General features: G+C 41.1%; 2 protein-coding genes across 2 annotated transcripts in view; both read left to right on the forward strand.

The window, feature by feature from the left end:
- psma4 (proteasome 20S subunit alpha 4) overlaps positions 1-7,910 on the forward strand; it is an 87,260-nt gene extending 79,350 nt beyond the window's left edge. The window contains exon 9 of the mRNA XM_083917398.1: positions 7,898-7,910. The gene's annotated coding sequence lies outside the window, so the exon portion shown is untranslated. The remainder of the gene's footprint in view (positions 1-7,897) is intronic.
- Positions 1-23,225, forward strand: part of ap3b2 (adaptor related protein complex 3 subunit beta 2) — a gene marked incomplete at both ends in the record, with an annotated part of 47,818 nt that overhangs the window by 1,808 nt on the left and 22,785 nt on the right. The window contains 7 exons of the mRNA XM_083917396.1: positions 16,884-16,959; positions 18,999-19,073; positions 19,368-19,463; positions 20,189-20,349; positions 20,729-20,795; positions 21,085-21,267; positions 22,640-22,834. Coding sequence (XP_083773522.1) covers positions 16,884-16,959; positions 18,999-19,073; positions 19,368-19,463; positions 20,189-20,349; positions 20,729-20,795; positions 21,085-21,267; positions 22,640-22,834 — 853 coding nt within the window. The remainder of the gene's footprint in view (positions 1-16,883; positions 16,960-18,998; positions 19,074-19,367; positions 19,464-20,188; positions 20,350-20,728; positions 20,796-21,084; positions 21,268-22,639; positions 22,835-23,225) is intronic.

Raw genomic sequence — 23,225 nt, forward strand, 5'->3', positions numbered from 1 at the left:
GTACTTTTCCTTTTGTGACATACCAAAATGTCTTCTGCGAAAAAGGCCCCTTGAGAAAATATATTTGGTACACTGGACCCACAGGGAGCAACTCTGCACTTTGCTTTGATAATATACTATTTATAGTATACTGTATATAATGATATAGTAGTATTGTACAGTGTGTTACATTCTTGTCACACAGCCTAATTCATTAACATAGTTAAGTTCACTTTAACCACCTAATATGATCCAATAAAACAGCTCCATAAATTAGTGATAGACCAATACCTTGGTCGGCTGATATTTGCGTTTTTCTAGATCTATTGGTGTCGAGTAAAACGAGTAAAAAGGTGATGTACAATCTCTAAAGTGTCCCAGAATGCGTTCATGAATTCAACATTGTAATTGTATTGGGAATGGATGACTTCTTACAGGTATTTTTCGTTGTTTTGGCAGCTCTATAGCGCCTTCCTGAGGGGAGTTTGGGAAATTCATTGGCCAGTGGGTGACTGGCCCAGGCCCGTTTGTACTCACAATACCTGGGGCTCGGCGGAATGCTTCTTGCCTGTCCAACTGTTGAATACTGATTATTTTCATCGACCAAATCTGCAGTAAACACTCCACCTCCACATCACACCAACGTGAACCTTTCGCTGCCATTGTTTTAAATGTCTGTGCATGGTCTGTCCTTCTTTTTTCTATGTCCGTACGCTGGTTCTGACGTGATTTAATTTGCGCAAAAGGTTCATGTTGGTGTGCCTCGGGCTCGTACATGTGCGCACCCTTGTGCTCGTACATGTGCAAACGTGCTTTACAAAAGCCCACCTCTCCCAAACGGGCCGTGGCCGACGCTTGCACTCACATTGGTCAAACGAACTAGACTTTAGCCGTGAAACATGCTTGGGCACGGTACAGATGGACAGTGTGAGTGCGCCCGCTATCGCCATAAATACATCCCAGCTGTTTCTGCTCCCTCCCTATGATTTTACTGGCCATGTTTGTCTGTTGGCTTTGTTTTTAACCCCCAGGTGACCATACCATGTACATATATTGTATGCAAGCGCTGCATTGCTTTTTAAAAAATAAACTCAGTGTTAAAAGTGCTGTAAAACTCAATTTGCAATAAAAAAAAAAGTTCCTAACTATTTAAACTCCCGCAGTACTTCAGCCTACTGATTGTCAATCGCTGCAGGTGGAAGATCTACATCAATCCTTTGGTGACCTACAATGACCAGCTCCTTAGTTTTAGCTGTGTTGACGTAAAGTCAGCTGTCTCTGCACCAACCAGTGAGCTCAGCAATATGATCGACATCGATTGACATTGTCTGGCTGGTTGTATCCCTCACCTTCATGAGACCCAGTAACACCATATCATCAGTATATTTATACAGTTGAGAGAAAGGATTTTTGATTTGCATTTCATTAGTGTGGGCGACACGGTGCGTGGGTGGTTAGAAATGTCGCCTCACAGGGAGAGGGTTACTGGTTCGAATCCCGGCTGGGGTACTTCTGTTTGGAGTTTGCATGTTCTCCCCGTGTCTGCGTGGGTTTTCTCCGGGTAACTCTAAATTGCCCGTAGGTGTGAATGGTTGTCTGTCTCTGTTCGTCTCTATGTGTCCTGTGATAGACTGACATCCTGTCCAGGGTGTACCCCGCCTCATGCCTGATGTCAGCTGGGGTCGGCTCCAGCTCCCCCGTGACCCCAACAGGGACAAATGGTTGAAGATGAATGAATGAATTTCATTAGTGTACAAAGAAAACAGAACAGGTGAAAAAAGTGTCGGATATGACACCCCCCACATCTCACTCACCATTTTCTGCATTAATTTAAAACCTGAGCTCAAATCTATAAATAAAAGGCTTTTGAAGGTGGTTTGTTAATGCATTCATTGGTGTCATCGTTGAATCCTCAGTACCTCTCCCTCTCTTGTAAGCAAACTGAAAAGAATCAAACGATTGACTGAGAGTTGTTGAATGATGATTAACTATAACCCTCTCCATACATTTGCTCAGGATACCGGTCAGTGCAGTCGGTCTAAAATCAATAAACTCTACTGCTCTAGGCTTCTTGGGAACAGGAATAATATCTGAAAGTTTCCATATTTTTGGAACAGATTGTTCATTTAAGAAGAGCTGAAATAATTTTGTAAAAACTCCAGTGAGCTGAAACTTACAAGATTTAATCACCCGTCCCTTTAATCCATCAGACCCATGTGCTTTGTTTGGTTTAATTCTTGCTAAGCTTGCACCAACCTTTTCCCCCATCAGTGTTATTGCAAAGTGGTCAGTTGTATTGGAGAAAATATCAAAATTATCATTATCATTAGACGTAAACCAAGAGGGATTATCAAATATGGCTTAAAAAAAAGATTCAGACCATCTAAAAAAAAAGTACCTTTATTCAATAGGTCATCTTGTTTATGTTTTTTTACTTTCTGGAGTTTAAAGAAATAATAAATAAAATAAAGTCCCCACCACAGTGACTTCCTGGTTGAATCAAAAAGGAAGCGCAAAAAAAAAAGACAGTTCCCCGAGTGTCCACTAGGGGCAGCTTTCATAATAGAGCAGTTTCTCATTGACCCCCATGTTAAACAGGCCGTTTTCACAGCATCATTAAACCTGTTGAAGGCGTGGTACAAAAAAATATTCTAGTCTGTATGTTTAGGTCGTATCTCCATGACAACACTGAGAGGGGTGAATATTTTGTGCCAGGCTAGTTTTTATTTTATTGGAGGTTAAAGTTTCTGAATAATTAGGGGCGCGGCCTCTTGAGTGACAGTTAGCTGCTGGCCCTCACTTCACCTCGGAGGTAAAGATCAGCCAGATGGACGTATCTCCCTCCCCCCAACATCACATACATTCTCTTTTTTGGTAAGAGGAAATGAGGCGGAGTCAAAGTCTGACAAGATGGCGACTCCCGTAGGGGACCTCGGCGGAGATGCTAGGTCCATCTTTTATACGGTCTATGGCATGGGTGTCAAAGTCAAGGCCCCCGGGCCAGATCCGGCCCGCAAATGAATGATCTCAGCCCCCGGGATTTGATTAGTATTAGAACCAACCCGTACGCCACAGCCGCCTGCTGGTGTTTTTCACGCACCAAAACTACATTACCCACAATGCAACGGTAGCCAGCGAACTCACTGTGCCGCAAGTTGGCCGCCTCGGCTTCATTATTCATCAGCATTCAGAACATTGAACCAGTCTGGCCCTCGGCTTGTAGCAAATTTGTTTTTTTGGCCCTCTGATGTACTTGACTTTGACATCCCTGGTCTATGGTGTTCACTCGCACACAAAGTCCTGAGAAGGGGTGGGTGTGTTCGTCCTTAACAATCAGCAGTTTGATTGCAGCTTCCTGCTTTTACTCATGTTGGTGTGATGAACAGTGATTTCATTTAAACAAAAGGGAATAATAGAGGTATAAAGCCTGCAGACTAAAGCTACTAAATAATGCATTCTTATGACTCATCAGTGCATATGTGCTGTGAATTACACTGTATGCCGTCCCCCTCGAGCTTTATTCTAAAATGATCGAAGAGAGGATCTATTGTGTTATAATAATATCCTTGACGTGTCATTTTGAAACAACTTCACTCAGGGGTTCTGTGAGTTTTCTTTATCTTTGCCTGCTTTCATCTTGTCGGTTCTGTTTTGTACCTGTTCTCCGTGCATGTATCTCAGTTTGGGAACATGTATAAATAACATTACTCTTAATTGTTTCACTGAAACTGGTAGTGAAACTGAGCAGATTACATTATTTCAAATAGAAGCATCAACAAGCTTAAGTCCCACAATTCACCAGCAGAGGGAGCTCATTGTTTATAGATGGTAAATGTCATTTGTGGCTGTGAACTGTGACCTTTTGGATCTGGAGGAGGGAGGTTTGTTTTGAGGCATTTAGTAGTAGTGGTTAAATATAGTTTTCAATTACTTGCGGTTAAATTCTGCTTTCATTAGTTTATTCAAGTGTATGCTGGGCGTTGTTGTCGTTATGGCTTCATCTTTGTTTGCAGAACTCAATATCTCCTCAGTGAAGGTAGATTAACCAGTTTGTCTGTAAACATGACAGTGAAAGCACTCGCTCGACCTTCACTGTGGTCTCCATGGAAACACGGCCGATGTGAGATGTTGCTTCAGTCCTCAAACCATGTCAATCTCTCTGTGTTATTATTACTCTGAGCACAAAAAAACATCTTTCCCCCGTCTTCTAAAAGGTATTTACTGTTCCTTTGGTGTTTTCGTGCGGGGCTCTGCAACAACACTGTTTTCTCAAACCGTAAAGTCAGATGTCAGAGTCGTGTGATTTTGTTTTTTACATGTGATGGTTGCTCTTCTTGGCTGCTGACACAGTGGGATCTGTTTGCTTTCTTTGGCTGGTTTAGTTGTTTTTTCTAATGTGAAATGTGACTTTTTTTTAAGTGCGGCTGGGTGATACCACATTATACACTATATCATAAAAAACAATATAAAATTGCCTATTGTATATACATTATTTTTCTGTATCAATTCAGATCAATTGCTATGTCAAAAAATCAGCGGCTGAACTGAGTTATAGCATAATTATTTCATAAAGCCCTTTATTTTGTCAAAGGCAGTGTATGTTGGTTTGGGGTTTCTTGGCCCCTCAAACAGGTTGATAAAATTAAAATATTACCTTTTACCTTAAAGCAGACACACTGTACAACTCTTATATTCTTTCTTGTGTACTTGTCTGCAAAACTCAATAGAAAAAAAACTAGAAAAAAATATATAATACCTTTTTATTGGACTCGGTGGAGAGATTATATCTCCTCACACTGGCCTGGGAACGCCTCGGGATCCCCCAGTTAGAGCTGGTTAATGTGGCCCGGGAAAGGGAAGTTTGGGGTCCCCTGCTAAAGCTGCTGCCCCCGCGACCCGACCCCGGATAAGAGGTTGAAGATGAGATGAGATGAGACCTTTTTGTTGTTATAAAGGAGATTTTGGTCAATTTATCGTGGCTTTATTACCAAGAGTTAGATGAAAAGCTAAGCTTAGCATGAAGACTAGGACAAGGGGAAACAGCTAGCTGGGATCTATCATCTTGAAAGCCTTATAAACTTCTAAACACGTTATATCTTATTTCATCTCATCTCATCTTCATCCGCTTATCCGGTGTCGGGTCGTGGGGGCAGCAGCTCTAGAAGGGGACCCCAAACTTCCCTTTCCCGGGCCACATTAACCAGCTCTAACTGGGGGATCCCGAGGCGTTCCCAGGCCAGTGTGGAGACATAATCTCTCCACCTGGTCCTGGGTCTTCCCCGAGGCCTCCTCCCAGCTGGACGTGCCTGGAACACCTCCCCAGGGAGGCGCCCAGGGTTCATCCTTACTAGATGCCCGAACCACCTCAACTGGCTCCTTTCAACGCAAAGGAGCAGCGGCTCTACTCCGAGTTCCTCACGGACGGCTGAACTTCTCACCCTATCTCTAAGGGAGACTCCAGACCCCCTATTTGTTTAGTCCAAAACAATGACAGAAACACCTAGGCTAGCATATTTCCCATTTCTAGTCTTTATGCTAAGATAAATTGGCCGAGCAGATATGAAAGTGGTATTGATCTTCTCATCAGGACAAAATATCGGACTTTTTCCAGAAGTAATTGGGCGCATAACCCCTCTGTAAAACCACAACTCCTCATTGTTGCTCTTTGGCTTCAAGCAAACGAGATATAAGGTGTTAATACGATCTTTACAGCTGTTGGAAGGTGCTTTTTGTTTCCTACAGACAGAGCCGGGTGAGCTGTTTTTTATGCTAAGCTAGTTGAACCAGCTGCCAGATGTAGCCTTTTGATTTAGCTTGCAGACATAAAAGTGGTATCAATCCTCTTATCTAACGCTCAGCATGAAAGTAAATAAGTGCATTTCCTAGTGTTGATTCCTTTAAAAAAACACAGCACGGGATTTTAAAAAACACCAAAGATAACACAATTAAGATAAGATAGTTATTTTTATCGTGGTCCCATTGGGTGATGAATATAAATTATCCAGCTTGAGGACTTATTCACATACAAGAGTTTATTAAACCATGAAAGCCTTCACATATTCCTATTATTGTAAGCCTCGTTCATTTAGATAGCATATCACTGCACTGCACCCACAAGCAGCAGCAGTCTTTTGTAGTCAGAAACATTCTTGGGATGGAGATAATTGGAGATAATTTAGACTAGAACGCGTTCCCCCTAAAATGACAACTAAGAGATTAAAGTCTCCAATTTGTTGAACCATCAAAAATACTTTCTGAAGCAACTGCTGAAAAAAAAACCCTGTGTATTATATTTAACATCACTGCAAATCGCTATACCAGGGGTTGTCAGTGTCGGTGTAATTCACTGTAAATCCTGCAGCCACAATGTCTATTTCCTGACATCACAGGTTAAAAATCTTATTAGTCTTTTGCAAATGTCAGCAAATCCTCACTGAGCTGTTACAGATCACAGGAAGAGCATATGTGAATTGTGCTTCGAGGCATTTATTTTTGTTCGCCAAAAAGACATGAGTGGGAGAGAGAGGGAGAGAGAGAGAGAGGAGAGAGAGAGAGATAGAGAGAGAGAAATGTCCTCATCACGACACTGCCAAGAAAGCTGAGTCATGTAAGATGAGGAGGAAAAAAAGGGCCCTCACAGAATATTAAAAATGAATAAGACCGGGACATTTTTAAACATAATGAGCAGGAGGAGTGAGGAATATTTAAAAAGCATCTGTCAGGTATCAGAAAAGGGTCTGTTGGCACAGTGAGTTCGGATGAAGGCGGACAGAGAAAGCTGTGATAAAGTGAGAGCTAAAGTAAAACGAGAGGCGTTAATGTGAAGAGGCGGAGCAAAGATGACAAACGCGAAGCGGGGAGTGATAACGTGGCAAGAGATGGGAGAGGCTGTGTCATTGTTAGGGAGCTCAGATACGTGGATGTGTGCATGTTGTATACACAGAGAGGGAGAGAGAGGGAGGGAGAGAGAGAGAGAGATAGAGAGAGAGAGAGAGAGAGAGAGAGAGAGGCTGGTGCAGGAGTCGCAAGAGGAGAGGCAGATAAAACTCCACGCCCCTCTCTGCCAAGCATCCATTTACTGAGCAGCTGATGTCTGCTGCTTCACTGGATGCGTACAGACTCAGCAGTAACAGAAGAGAGAGAAAAAACCCTCATCGCACTGAGGCGCTGGTGGATTTGGATTACAGCACTCAGGAGGCAAGGTACTGTATGTCAACCTCGCCACGGTGGGGAAGAAGAAGAGGCACTGGAGCACTTCTGAAGAGGTTTGTTGCATCATTTTTGCAACAAATGTCCACCTTGGATATCCTTAACCTCGGAGGGAAGGAGTATTTCTAACACAGTGTCTGGCTGAAGCTGCTTTTTGCTGTGTGAAAGCTGTCTGAGGAGAATCTGGAGGATTTCAAAGACTCATCCGAGTGATTAACACCGAGGAGCGGCTTTTGGAAAACTGCAGTCTTTCCGCTTCATCTACCTGGGAATCTACAGGTTGCTCTCGAGCCTATATTTCAAACATGACCACGATGCAGAAGCTGCTGCAGCTGCCGGTGAACGCGGTGAACATGGTGAAGACGGTGCAGAGTCAGGTCCAGGGCCAGGGCCAGGAGGAGGACAAGAGCCCCGTTCTGACCCCTGACGGTGTGCAGCAGACCTGGTACAGCGCCCTGCAGCCAGATGAGCTGCGCCACCTACGATCCGGTGGTACAGGAGGAGGAGGAGACCACCATGAGGAACGAGCACCACTGGAAGAAGGTGGTGGGATTTTCCAAACTCAACCTCTGCGGTAGGAAAATCCAAGAGAGTCCAGACCTGTTAAACCCTTTCACACTCCAGTTTTTTTAAAGTGCATTTAGCTGCGTGCTTTCCACGGCAGATAACAATAAGAAAAACAGAAAAATAAGAAGTGGTCGATGGGAAGATTAGTTTTCAGGGTGGGAAGACAATTAAAAAGACAGAAAGTAAGAAAAAATATATATTTCTTCAACACAAATTCTGTCGATTTCTTTTGTGATGGAAATACTGGATTGTTTTGCCTCCTTGGTATTATAAAAAAAAATATTGTTATTCTTTAGTTGAACTGCAACTCAAAGACACATGCAACATATGAAAATGGATGGCTAGATAGACTGCGTTTCACTTTAAGGGACACAAGCCAAAAAAGTCGGGGACCCTATACCTGGTATAAAACTTCATGGTGCGCAGATAAAAGGTGCAAAGAGGGAATAGTCTTTAGTGCTGCAACTAACAATTATTTCCATTATCAATTAGCTTGCAGATTATTTACTCCATTAATCGACTAGTTGTTGGTCAATAAAATGTCTGGAAAAACTGAAAAAGCCCATCACAGTTTCATAATCACAATTTCTCCATCCTACAGCCCAAGACATCCAGTTTACAATGACATAAAACAGAAAATCCTTACATTGGAGAAACTGGTCTGTCATTTTTGTTTGAAAGAAATAACTCAAGCGATTCATCGATTAGCAAAACAGTTGCAGATATATGTTCTGTCATTTCAGCTTCGCCTCAACATCGACATCTGCAACATGTGAAACGGACTTTAGACTAGATGTTACTTAATTAATAATAATAAAGTCGACACTAGAGTTGTTCCAATACTGATGCCAGTATCAGAAATGCCTCTGATAATGTCAAAAATGCTGGTATGGGTATCGGCGAGTACGCAAGTTTGTACCGTTCCGATAACACGTAATTTAGCCATGAAATAAATCTACTGTGAAGTAGTTTCTATATGTTTTTTTTCCATTGTGACTGACCGTCGAACAAGCACTGGTGTCGGATCAGTACTTGGCAAGAAAAAAGAAAATTCCCCACACCGGGGAAATCCACGTTAACTCAAGGCAGTTCAAGTTTAGAGAAAGCAAAGAAAAAAGTGAGTGCGTGGTAAAAAGTAAACCAGATAAAAATACAAATAATATGAAGTAAAGTGAAATAAATATACAATAAGATTATATACATTGAAAAAGAAGCTTATATGCATTAGAATATAGGCTATGTACACTTTCACCTACAGTATGTTGTAAATATACTGTATGTACTGTGCATGCCGTATCGTCCAATATGCAGGTTTAGGTATCGGGAAGGAATAAATGATATCAGAACATGTCTTGGGGCGGCAGTAGCTCAGTCCATAGGTGACTTGGTTCGAGTCCCTGTTTGGACCATGAATGGAGCGTGGACTGGTGGCTGGAGAGGTGCCAGTTCATCTCCTGGGCACTACCGAGTTGCTGTTTAGCAAGGCACCGAACCCCCAACTGCTCACTGGCAGCCCCCTCGCTCTAACATCTCTCCATTAATTGCATGTATATAGGTCCTGACCTCGGGCTGCAAGGTCCGTTCATAAATTTTAACCTTTTCATTCATTGAGCCATTAAATCTGTCTGTTGGGCCACTTTATCACACGTTTTGGCAGATTAAGTACAGTATGGAAGAAGACTTTAAGTGTATATAATGGTGAAATGCTATTAAATTGTTGTATAATTAGATCTTTTTTCCTCCACCTTCATAATGGTAATGCTCTATTACCGATGAACCCCCAACTGCTCGGGGCGCCGGTCACTGGCAGCCCCCTCGCTCTAACATCTCTCCATTAATTGCATGTATATAGGTCCTGTCTGTACATGTGTGTGTTTTTCGGGCCTGTGTGTGTGTGTGTAACATGAATAACAATAATAGAGTGAAAAAAAATCGAATTTCGCCGTTGCGGGACTAATAAAGGAATTCTTCTTCTTCTTCTTCTTCTTCTTCTTCTTCTTCTTCTTCTTCTTCTTCTTCTTCTTCTTCTTCTTCTTCTTTTCTAGTCAAAACAAATGGGAATCACGTCCAAGAATAGTGAATAGTACCAGTTCATTTAAATGGAGCGCTATTATTTGACATACCTCTTAGATAGCTTTGTACATGTTCATAAAAGACATAAAATATGTTTTTTGTTCTGTTTTACGAATCACACCAATAATGCAAAGGCCATGGGAGCAGCTGTACTCTAATTAGACTGCAAACCTTTCAAACGAACATCAAAAGTGGTTCTGTTCAGAAATAGATTTGCTTAAAGAGAGCTATAATTACACTTGGGTCGTACCTATAAACTAGATTATTCTCATTTTACAGGATGAGAGCTTTACTGGAGCACAGTTCCGGTTGGTTTAAGTAGCGATGTTTTGCTTCTCTCACCATAAAAAACAAGTTTCAAAGTCTCTGCTGAAAGAGTCGGTTTATGTAAAACAGCCTGCTTATGAATGCAAGCTGCAACCCTTCTGATTCTGATGAAGTCTTTCATTTCCCTTTCGATTCATGCAAACACATTTTTCATATCTCCTCCTTTTTAATGTCGTTGCAGTCGTGCAGCGCTCTGTTCTCGGTGAGCAATATGACATTGCGTCTGAAGTTGTATCATTGAACATCGGAGGCCTACTTCCATGGAGACTTTCCAGCTGAAGCGACGCGCTGATCTCTTGGCTTTGGTGCCAGGTAACCTGACCACCGTTGTACCACGGCGGGTTAAATTATTCAGAGCTGTTTGTAAATTCAGCTGTTGTTCGGCGGGACGGGACCAAATCCAGAGAAATGAGAGAAGTGGTGTTGGTGTTAAATTACTGTGCGCCTGTGGGCATGAGCGGGGCAGTGTGGACCCAGTCGGAAGGTCGTTTTTCCTGTAGGTGCTCAAGTAAAGGCTTTTATTTCTCAGATAACTCACTGAGGTAGTTTGTTAAAATACATCATGGTCACACATATAGACCTGGGGCTGCAAGGTCCGTTCATAAATTTTATCCTTTTCATTCATTGAGCCATTAAATCTGTCTGTTGGGCTACTTTATCACATGTTTTGACAGATTAAGTACAGTACGGAAGAAGACTTTAAGTGTATATAATGGTGAAATGCTATTAAATTGTTGCATAATTATATATTTTTTCCTCCACCTTCATAATGGTAATGCTCTGTTTACTAATGATCCATGTGTAACTTGTCCGTGGTTGCAAATTCCTGACCCCTCTGGCAGGTTTAATGTGTCACCACTATGGAAAATGTAATAAATGTTTTCCTTTAATCTTCAAAAAGCATGTTTGTCATCAAACATGCCACATAAATCCCTGCCAGGTTATCAATTGGTGAATGAAAAGAAAACAAAATTATATTTTTGGTTGGTAAGTTTTTCTACTGAGTGCCTGGTTGACATTTAGCCGTAGAGTTGGCCTGTTATTCATAAATGAGTCTGTGATTTCCTGTTTCCTTGAGTACCTATGTAGGGAAAGAGAGTGAGAGCATACAAACAACAAGGTCAGGCTAACATCATGTAACAGTAGTGTGGTTCAATGAGGTTTGGTAAAGTTAAGGTGGAATTTACAGGAGGAGGGCTGGAAATGAATGTGCTAGAGCAGGGATGTCAAAGTCAAATACATCAGAGGGCCAAAAAAACAGATTTGCTACAAGCTGAGGGCCGGACTGGTTCAAAGTTTATTAAAACATATTTAAATGATTTCATATAACCTTTTGAACCAAGACCTAACACAGTGTACAGTACTTTATTTAATAATTAAATGAATAATCCAATATTTTTTGATGGCTCTGTCAGTAATTTCAAATGAAAACATTTTTCAACAGGCTCACAGACAAAAACAAACTTGTCCTGTACATGAAATGAATAAAGCAATATTTTCTTATGACTTTAGTTATTTCAAGGAAAACATTTTCAACAGGCAAACAGCAAAAGAGAAAATAAAATGTGTTCCTTAATATCAAGAAAAAGCCATTTAGCCATTATTGGGGAGGGGGGGTGCTGAAAGTTGACTCCTGCCCTGAATGCTGATGAATAATGAAGCCGAGGCGGCCCACTTGCGGCGCTGCAGTGAGTTTGCGGGCTACCGTTGCATTGTGGGTAATGTAGTTTTGATGCATGAAAAACACCAGCAGACGGCTGTGGCGTGCGGCCCGGTTTTAATACTAATGAAATATCATACCAAGATACTTCATTCGCGGGCCCGATCTGGCTCGCGGGCCTTGACTTTGACACCCATGTGCTAGAGAGTCTGTTTAGGAAGAAGTAGATTTAAATGAAGGAATCCAGAAAAACAGATACATTTTACTTCTAAACCTCACAGCTCAGGATTTATCAGCAGAAATGTAATTTGTGAGCAGTCAACTGTTTTGGCTTTGACTTGTCTTTTAATGTTTTGCCACTTTAAAAGAACAAACACTTCAGCTTTAGAAGTGACATCGAAATGGAGGTGATGAAGGATGTTTCAGGCTGTAATAATGAGACCGGTTAATAGAAAGATTAGTGTTACTCACCCTCATGTCGGCGCTTTCAGTGCTTTGGGAAGTTATCTTTTTCATTTTGTCAGAGTTTTTTTTTTAACTTGTTTTTGGGCCACTTATTTGTAACCAAGAAACTAGCGCCAGCTCACGTCCAAAAATAACCCATCACAAACAGATGTGATGTCACTTTTATAGATATTGTCATTTTTTAATTTGACACAATTTTGAAGTGTGTGTGTGTGTGTGTGTGTGTGTGTAAACTATGTTATTGATGCAATGAAATAGTAAATACTTTGATGTTCGATGGAGACGAAAGTAGAGATCGCTCTTAGCACACGGAAACACGCTCAAGCACACGCATTAAACTGGAGTCGTGATAAATCAACTTGATTCTGCAGTGGCCACCTCCTCACAGACTGCAAGGCCTCCGTTCACTGCTGTCACACCACCAAAACGGATGAAATATGTGGTATACCCCAGGAGCCTCCCACTCACACAGAGGACACAACTTCTGACCACAGTTGGATCAAATAACTTGGAAAGTCATCAGTGTTGGCTTCAGTGTTTTTGATTCACTGCATGTAGAGCTAAAGAACAGTGTCAGTCAGTTTTGGCAGGGCACAGCTGTTACATGAGCAAAGGGGATAGTGCAATAACAAGAAGCATGCAAGGTATAATAAATAAGTAAACAGTAAAAAGCCGTAAACATTAAAAGCCCCCGAATGGTTGAATTCACAGTATTGCACACTGGAGACTTAATTTGAGTTAATTTGATTAGATCTCCACAGACCTCCAGTCAGATGCAACAAAGGCACTGCAGGAAGGCAGGAAATCACTTAACTTCATTTTATTGCATCTTTTGTTGCCTTGGAAACTAGTTGTGAGAAATTGTGCAGCTCTGCAGCCATTTAATCAACTCGCCCACCACCAACCAAACCGCGCCCAAGTTTATTATTTAACTCTCTCACTTTGTGGATCGTTCCTGTTCGAAAGGTTTGAGGTCAAAGTTTTGGTTATGAATATAAAGCTGACACCAAGCACCGACACTACACATGGAAACTACAGTTATTTGTGATCTACTGTTGTAAGAAAGTGGTGTACATACATAAAAATCTCTAATAGCTGAGTTATTATCTGTTAAAACACTGTTGCTGGCCATTCTAGATTCATAGAAAAGTTTGTACCAGGCTGTGTTTAAGTGGCGATTTTAATAAATGGTCAAAATAAACTCAAACTGTCAAGGAAAGACAATATTCTTACACCTATTTTCCTTTATTAAAGTTGTACTCTGTAAGATTTCCATCTATTTTATTGTTTTAAGTTAATATCCATCAAACAGTGAGTTAAAACAATGATGATTGATCATAAGACCCACTAATGAAAGCACTTCTACTTGCCTTTTTGCTGAGTATTACAATATCTTAGTCTGTTTCAAACATTGCCTGGCTAGATTTAAATAAGCCGCCATGTTAGTGACGCTGCTGACAGCTGTTGGTCTTTCGGCCCAGATCATCACTTAAAGTTATGCTGCGTTCACTTGTAAACAGAAAACAGAAATTCCAACTTCTAAATCAGGCTTGTAGTAGGCAGAAGGATAACAGTAATGTGTGTGTATGGATTTAAGAGGGGAACACATAGGGGACGGACCAGAAGTAGAGAGGTGGATTTGTTTCAATAAAGTTTACAAAAGAGCAAAAATTGTCAACACACATAATGACCATGAACATGACAAGGTGGAGGCTCTGAAAGAACAGGCTCGCCTGCAATTACATCTTACCGCCACGGAGGGCACCAGAAACAACGTATCTCAAATCTTATGGATTACAACTTTAAACAAAAAAATACAACCTTTTAAATTCAAGATTCTCTCTTTAACTGCGGCGTTAGCTTAAAGGTTGAATATGGAGAATGAGCAGAACAACGCCATCTAGTGTCTCAAGATTGTAGTCACAACAACAGAAAATAATTCCACCACTCGGGTTGCCAGGTTGGTCAGACCTAGCCCAGTAGCCTACAGGAGACCGGAGTCTGTTTGAGTCTGTTTGAACCCATCCCTCCGGCAAATCGCACCTTAAAAACAAGTATTACAGTTACTATAGCCGTTACAGCTAAGTAAACATGAAAGTTAGCTTACCGATAAAGGAGAAACGTAGCCATTTCAGCATGCAATTTAATGCTGTTGAACTCCTTTATCTCAGTCCATTGAGTGAATGCTTGGCCTATATAGACTCGGTCTCGGTCACGGTCACTCAGCTGCTGTGACAAATAAGCAGCTGCAGGATTGGTAAACTCATGGTCAGTCCGCAGTCGGGTTGATTATTGCTTAAAAGTATATGGGTGTACACATACCTAATGTTTTAATTAAAAATAACCCACGTTCAGTCAGTATGCTTTCGTTCAAAATGTAAAAATATAACATCTTTAGTCAATTCAAAGGGTTTCCATGAACTGGATAAGGGTGAAGTGTTGTCTTGCCAACAGAAAGCAGCAAAGTGGATGTCTTAAATCAGTATTTCAATCTATTCTACTCTGACTCTATCTTGGCAGCTGTAGCACTGATCCTGTCTGCGCTGTTGCTGTTTGCAGCTTCCTCCTGGCAGGTTTTGTTGGAATCGTCCGTGTTGTTTTGTGTGTTTGTGTTGTGGTAGGGCGGAGACGTCGGCTTAGATCCACTCAAAGGATCCTGCTTCATGTGTGAGCTAGCTGTTCCCATCATCCCCTGACAGGGTAGATTGATGTCTTCCAGTTTACACTAACATGTACGGAGATTTTAAAAAAGACAGCTGTGAACCGCATAAAATGGTGAACAACATGATGCCTTACCTTGAGAAATACATCCCTGTCAGCCACCTTTTTTGTCCGGACAAATGTCTCAACTACTGGATGGATTAGGGCTTGTTTTTATAATCAAACATATGTAAAAAGGTTGATATAGATTGAGATTACTTCATTCTTCCATAGAAAGTGATAGAAGAAGGAAGATCAATATTGTCCAAATGATATAAATGTGTATAGTACAGTATATAGTGACTTGGCTGGGAACTGGAGGGTTGCTGGTTCGAGTCCCTGTGTGGACCATGAATGGAGTGTGGACTGGTGGCTGGAGAGGTGCCAGTTCATCTCCTGGGCACTGCCGAGGTGCTGTTGGGCAAGGCACCGAACCCCCAATGCTCTGGGCGCCGGTCACTGGCAGCCCCCTTGCTCTAACATCTCTCCATTGGTTGCATGTATGTAGGTCCTGTCTGAGCATGTGTGTGTATTTCGGGCCTGTGTGTGTGTAACATGAATAACAATAATAGAGTGAAAATTGAATTTCCCCATTCGCGGGACAAATAAAGGAAAGTCTTCTTCTTCTTCTTCTTCTCCTTTCTATATCGTTCGTTCAAGTTACAGCAGTATTAACGTAATTTGTATAGTAAACAAAAAAAAGGCTTTCCCATATGGTTATTTCGTATGGACAGTAGCGGATTAAGGTGGTCAGGGGCCCCTAGGCTACTGTTTGTTTTGCCTGCCCCACATTATTAATCCTGCTTTATCAGAAAAACCCAGCTAGAACAGAAGGAGAGTCCGCAACCTTGAACAATCCTGTCAACTTAGGATTTTTCTTTAGTAGATCTTGGTCCTGTTTTCTTTCAGTCGTTGTGCGTTTCTTTACACATTTCCTTTCAGACATTTTGCCGCTGTACTGTCTAGTTACAGTGACGGACGTATCATTTGACAACAAAATGAACCTTATGAACCCGGCCACATGATGGCAGCTGATTGGGTAAATGTGTCCCATATTTATCTATGTATATCATTGACTTAATTGTTTTAACGTTTCTAAGGGGCCCAACAGGAGGCAAGTTGTTTTATATTGTTTTCCACTGAGCAAGCACCGCCGTTTCATTGCTGTGATTGGTTGCAGGTCTCTCCTGTTGCACCTAAGGCATTTTGCTTTGAACCTGTGATAACGAATACTAATTACTAATTAATACACATGTGTGATTAGTCTAACGATTACCTGCTAGTTAGCCTGTCATTACCAACGGACAATGACAGTTGCTCCTTTACTCTGCAGGTGAATCTGAAACTGAATCAATCAAATGTCAGAATATACAAACAGCTTGTTTTCCCAAATATATTCAATAAACTGATATCAAAACATGTGTTATATTTGTACTTGATTTAAATTTCTGTTGATTGACTAATCCTTTCAGCACTCGAGTCTCTGGTTGTTTATCGAGTTATCTAAATAAGAAAGACGTGAGCTTGCGTGATACTGATGATTTGGCTGATTTGCAGTTGTACTGGTTCACATCTCCCCATTCCTGCTAAAGTAATTTCTCTGAGAAATCAACATGTTTCATGGATTATGACGCTTTCCAGTTAGCCCACTTTTATGAGCTGCAGCTTTAAAGGTTTTCCATATTTTGCAAGCTGGATTTCACACTTCAAAGAGAATAATTTCTGGGTCACACTCGGAGACTTGGACACGTTCTGAGCTTTGAAAGGAAATTGTAAAACAGGTCTGTGTTTCTTGTTTGAGGCCACGGTAATCAGAGTCTTCTTGTGTTTCATGGGCTGCTAAAGAAATAAACGAAAAAAGATGAAGCTGTGAGCTAATTTTCCATTGTTTCTCCTCCCTCAGACATGACGACTTGAAGGAAATGCTGGACAGCAACAAAGACTCCCTGAAGCTGGAGGCAATGAAGCGGATCGTGGCTGTGAGTATAAATAATGTTTACTTTGGGTTTTCACTCATCAGCAGGTACGGCTGCATGTTGAGTAAAGGACAAAGGCACGGAAAGGTTCTCATATGTACAGCTCAACATGCATAATTTTGTATTGATTCAAGCACAGTAAGGACCCAAAGCTTGTTCTCTTTACCAAATTTAATTTCCTAACTTTAATGGTAAAGATGTTTCCAAGAGAGATGAAAATAAAAACAATAATAAACCTATTTTATTGCATTTTACATACAAGAAATGCAAGACAAGGAATAGACTGCATATCATTAAGTGGGAAATAAAACCCACTGAATAATGATAATAATTATAGTTAAATACAGGACCCATATTTGCAGCATGCACAAATACATCAATACCACAGCAGCATCAAAAGGTTGCTTTTCTACATCAATGGGGGAGTTTTGAATTTTTAAGACAAAAATATTTTGCCTCCAGTGCACTTTATGCTAGTTGATGCCTCGGCCTCTGAAGGTTTAAAATACAGTGAACGTAACAGAACTTACTTGGATCGATGCAGATATAAACTAAAACTACTGCAGTTAAGATTCTGAGGATTAATATCCTCCAGCAACAACAAAGGCAATTTTAAATGATATTGGTTTGGTTAAGTTGTTTATGCTGTATAACATAAAATGAATGTGGCTGGGGAAGATCAAGCATTGGAAACTCTTTATTGTTCACTTGTATTACTCATAGACTGCACCATCTACGTCGAGATCCTCTCAACTTGATCCAATCTTACTCACCTACGAGAGTCGCCATCTTGTCAGACTTTGACTCCGCCTCATTTCCTCTTACCAAAAAGGGCATGTATGTGACGTTGTGGGGAGGGAGATACGTCCATCTGGCTGACGTTTACCTCTGAGGTGAATTGAGGGCCAGCAGCTTGCTGTCACTCAAGAGACCATGCCCCGAATTATTCGTAAACTTTAACCTCCGATAAAATAAAAACTAGCTTGGTACAAAAAAATTCAACCCCCTCAGGGTTGTCATGGAGATATGACCTAAACATACAGACTAGAATGTTTTTTTGTACCAGATCTTAAACAGGTTTAATGACGCTGTGAAAACGGCCTGTTTAACGTGCACACTGGCCTGGGAACGCCTCAGGATCCCCCAGTTAGAGCTGGTTAATGTGACCCGAGAAAGGGAAGTTTGGGGTCCCCTGCTAAAGCTGCTGCCCCCACGACCCGACCCGGGATAAGCGGTTGAAGAAGAGTGATGCTGAGTAAAGTGGTTTAGTTGTAGGATGGATGCAGGAGCGGAGGGTTGGTTTATATAACTGATGTGTTGATGAGTAGATTGGTATTGAGTAGGGATAGACAAGCATAGTAGCATTCCTACTCCTTTTTGAACGTTACATGTTAATATACTGTAGGTTTCTTATTTGTTCAGCGTTAGTGGTTATTTTCATTCATTCATTCATCTTCAACCGCTTGTCCCTGTCGGGGTCGCGGGAGGGCTGGAGCCGATCGCAGCTGACATCGGGCGTGAGGCGGGTTACACCCTGGACAGGACGCCAGTCTATCACAGGGCACATAGAGACGAACAGAGACAGACAACCATTCACACCTACGAGCAATTTTAGAGTCATCAATTAACCTAACACCTGCACGTCTTTGGACTGTGGGAGGAAACCGGAGAACCCGGAGAAAACCCACGCAGACACGGGGAGAACATGCAAACTCCACACAGAAGGGGCCCAGCCGGGATGCGAACCTGGAACCTTCTCAATGTTGTTTATTTTTTTTTAATGTTTGAAAATGAAGTTTATTCAATTCATTATTCCTACCTGCAGTAGTTAGAGATACAAACGGCACAGTCAGCTGTTAAATATTCATAATTCATAATCTGAAGCTCCACATCCGTCTCTCCTTTCAGCATCCCTGCACGACTGAGATGATTTGAAGGGAAGGAACAGCATTAAAATAATCAAAGTTACCCCTTCTCTGACAAATGATTGAAAAATGTCAACCTTGTGAAATCCTCACCGATGATTTCTTTTTTTTCCGCAGATGATCGCCCGAGGTAAAAACGCATCCGATCTCTTCCCCGCTGTGGTGAAAAATGTGGCCTGTAAGAACATTGAGGTTTGTAATGAAGCCGGTTGCTTTGTGAACTATTTGATACTTTTCAGCAGCTAAAAAAAGCTGAATTGAATGAAGGAGACATTTTATTTAGCTTGCTTGTCATTTTTGAATCATCTTATCATATATTTAAAGGCCCAGTGGAGTTTGGCTTTATCTCACCTGAACAAAATTACAATTTTCCTCCTCTCCTCTTTTTTTAGGATTTAGATTTATCTCAGTGAAAATAATTGGACTAATCTACATAACTTGAATTACATCAGTGTTTTTCATCGACCTTCTCTCTCCTCTCTACAGGTGAAGAAGCTGGTCTACGTTTACTTGGTGCGTTATGCCGAGGAGCAGCAGGATCTCGCTCTGCTCTCCATTTCCACCTTTCAGCGAGGGTTGAAGGTACAGCAGCTTTCATCAGCGACAATTCCTTCAGAGTTTGACTTTTTCACACATTTAATTAATTTAGTTGGTGGTCCACTGTTTTGATGAAACTAAAGATTTACTGTATGTTTTAAACTTGACTATCGATGGCGGTGTTGATGTGTCAGTCAACTATTTGATGTAATGCTATGAAATTTTGTACAGACATCCATTGTTCCTGAAAGATGAATCCTACTGACTTGAATGACCGCCTGACTTTTCCTCTAATGCCACAAAGAGCTTGACATTTAGGATTTTGACTGTAACATCTTGACAACTATTGGATGGATTGTTGGGAAATTTGCTACAGACTTTCAAAGTCCCCAGAGGATAAATCAGGGTCTTTTAGTGCTATCATCAGGTCAGAATCTAGATTAGTCAAATACATTGTTATGACATTATCGTGTGTATAGTGCACGCAAACATGCCAAACTAAGACGATGATCGTGGTAAACATCACACCTTCTAGACACCTATGATCTCCTTCTTGTATGTTATTTTAGTAATCTTGTAAAACACTTTGTCACTCTGTGAAAAGTGCTGAGTATATCAAATGTACTTATTTACTTACATCAGCATGTTAGCATTTAGCTCAAAGCACAGCTGTGCCTAAGTACAGCCTCTCATTGCTGTCAGCCATATGAACCGTGTCGACCAATTGCACATATATAGCTTGGGAAATCATTGCTCCGTACTTTTTGCAGGACCCGAACCAGCTGATCAGAGCCAGCGCTCTGCGAGTCCTCTCCAGCATCCGAGTCACCATCATCGTCCCCATAATGATGTTGGCCATCAAAGAAGCTGCTTCTGATATGTCTCCATATGTCAGGAAGACGGCTGCTCACGCAATTCCTAAACTTTACAGGTGACCAACCGAGACCTTTTCATTTCCTGTGTTGGGTGGAAAAGACAGAATGGTGAACTTATTATTTCACTTACTGGTACTTATTGGAAGTTGCCTTCACGTCACAGATATTACCGCTTGAACAGAAGCTTCATATCAAGGATATAGAAATCTTTTTTTGAGGCTGCAGCATAGTAGAGGGTCTTGATCCCCCCGTTTGAGAACCACTAATTAAGATCAAATGTTGCTCTAACGAACAATGTGAAATAAAAGCATTTTATGCCAGAAGAATTACATCCATCACTACTCTGGTGGTAAAATCCTTGAAATGGTTGGTACCTCTTTCTCTGACATTTCTTGTTTCATGCATTTGAATGATTTTCTTCTTCTTCTCTCTCAGTCTGGATCCAGAACAGAAAGACCAGCTGATTGAAGTCATAGAAAAACTCCTCGCCGACAAAACCACGGTGAGTTTTTTATTTTATTTGATCAAATGCGAATACAACTTTTGAAAGAATTGCACAAAATATCCGAACCGGCTTCTGTGCACAGTCAGCAGATTGCATTCACTGCCTCAGTTGTTTCTAAAGGTATCATTTGTTTAACCTCGCATAAGCTGTAATGTCTATTTATAGGTTATTGTTCATTATATTTAAGATATAATTTGAGGATTTATTGGATTGTGTTCTGTGCATCATGTACTCTCCTGACATTTAAGACCGTTATCCTAACATCACCACCTGTTGTGAGCTGCAGTTGGTGGCAGGAAGCGTTGTCATGGCTTTTGAGGAGGTGTGTCCGGAGCGCATTGACCTGATCCACAAGAACTACAGGAAGTTGTGTAACCTCCTGATTGACGTGGAGGAGTGGGGGCAGGTCGTCATCATCAACATGCTGACTCGCTACGCCAGAACCCAGTTCCTCAACCCAAACATGAATGTGAGTAAAAAAAAACGCATACACAATCAGCACAGTCCCCCAAAATTGAAGTATAGCTTCTGCTCACTAGTTTATACGCTGTATTTATTTGTATATTTATTCTGTTGCGTTAAGACTTATGTCAAGATTCACAGCTTTCCAGTTAAATAAGTGAACAAACAACTAGGGCAACATTTAGCAATCATTTTAATTAATGAACACTTTGTCCTATTTCGTTTTCTTTTTAATTTTAGGTCCCTTATTGAAAAAGGTTACATTTCCCATTCAATTCAATTCAATTCAATTTTATTTATAGTGCCAAATCATAACAAAGGTTATCTCAGGACACTTTACAGAGTAGGTAAAGACCACACTCTATGACTTATTTATGATTTACATAGACCCAACAATTCCCCCAATCAAAACACATCAACAGAGAAATGCACAGTGTGGATACAGAAACTGGGATTTTATACGAGTCATCAGGACTTACAGTTAGTCTATAAAATGACAGAAAATGTGAAAAATGGTCGTCACAGCGGCACAGTATTATCCTAAAATATGATGAAAATAAAAAGCAGCAAATTATCCCATTTGTGAAACTTTCAGAAGTGTTTTTCCCCTCGATTTTATTCTGATAATTCACCTCAATAATTCATTTTTATCACAATTGTCTTTTTTTCAATTGACTGAGCAATTAATAAGTGAATCCAGCAACACAAGTATTTCAGAAAATAAAGCTCACACACACTGTGTAAACTGTATCGATTCATTTTCTATACATATAACTTATAATAATGTAATTGCTTAATGTTACAGAAGTCCATGCAAACTTACAAAACTCACGGGTTAGTTGTATCGTGTGTCGTCACCAACAACTGATTTGCATGGGAACAGAATTTGGGGAGATTACTGTGCAAAAAAAGGTTCAACTTTTATTTTGTTGCATTAATTATATATATATATTATATTTATATCCCCCTGGTGCTGCTATTGTCACTGTGCAGAGGTACAAATACAAGCCATCCTATCATTGTTTTCCACTTTCACCGTTGCAACTGGGTGATTGTGTTTCTCTGTTTTTATCAGTTTTTCAGAGCCACCTGTTGACTTAATTTCTCACAAGCGACCAACAACAAATTGAGACATTTTTCACACTCTGATAAACATAATTATTGTGGTAATTTCCAATGCATGTGGTGACATATGTGGTGCTGCAGCCGTTTTGCACTACGTGTTTGTTTGCCACAAATATATTAAAGAGCAAATTAACCATCTGGTCACTTCTAGAAACTTTTTAAGCAGCCAATAACTACTCTCCATGCGAGAGAAACTTCTGTCTCGGTTGCTCTTTGTCCCCCAACACACTGCTCAATCCCAGCTGTCTCTGCAGGAGTCCCTGCTGGAGGAGGGGAGTGACAAGACCTTCTACGGCTCAGATGACGAGGAAGAGGACGAGGAGGAGGAGGAGAAAGAAAAGAAGGCAGAGGCTCCTGCCATGGCCAAGAGGAAGCCGTACGTGATGGATCCAGACCACCGGCTGCTGCTGAGAAACACCAAGCCGCTCCTGCAGAGCCGCAACGCAGCTGTGAGACTGCTGCACTTTTGAATAATACACACACCTTACACCCCTATAACAGCCCATTAACTCTCCACTTGACTCGGTTGTCCTTATAGAGATCATAATTGTTTTCTCTCCAACATTAGTCCACATTGAGCAGCTGGTCGGTGATGTGGGTAGTTGAGGTCTTCAACTGAGCGACTTTACTTCATGTTAAGAAGCAGCTGAAGTGCCCCTAAAGCACTTGAATCAAAGCTGGCCTCTGAATTTCTCCCAAAGGAAATTAATGAAGCATCACACTACATTAGTGCTACTGTGGTCACATTGGTTGGCCTGTTTTGTTCTGGTTAGATGCTATAAAATTCCCCCGTCACACATAATTCTCCCTTTGTTCTGCTGTAGTCGAGCTGTTAACCCC

This window comes from Echiichthys vipera (assembly GCF_963691815.1).
Source record: "Echiichthys vipera genome assembly, chromosome: 7".
Lineage (NCBI taxonomy): Eukaryota > Metazoa > Chordata > Actinopteri > Perciformes > Trachinidae > Echiichthys > Echiichthys vipera.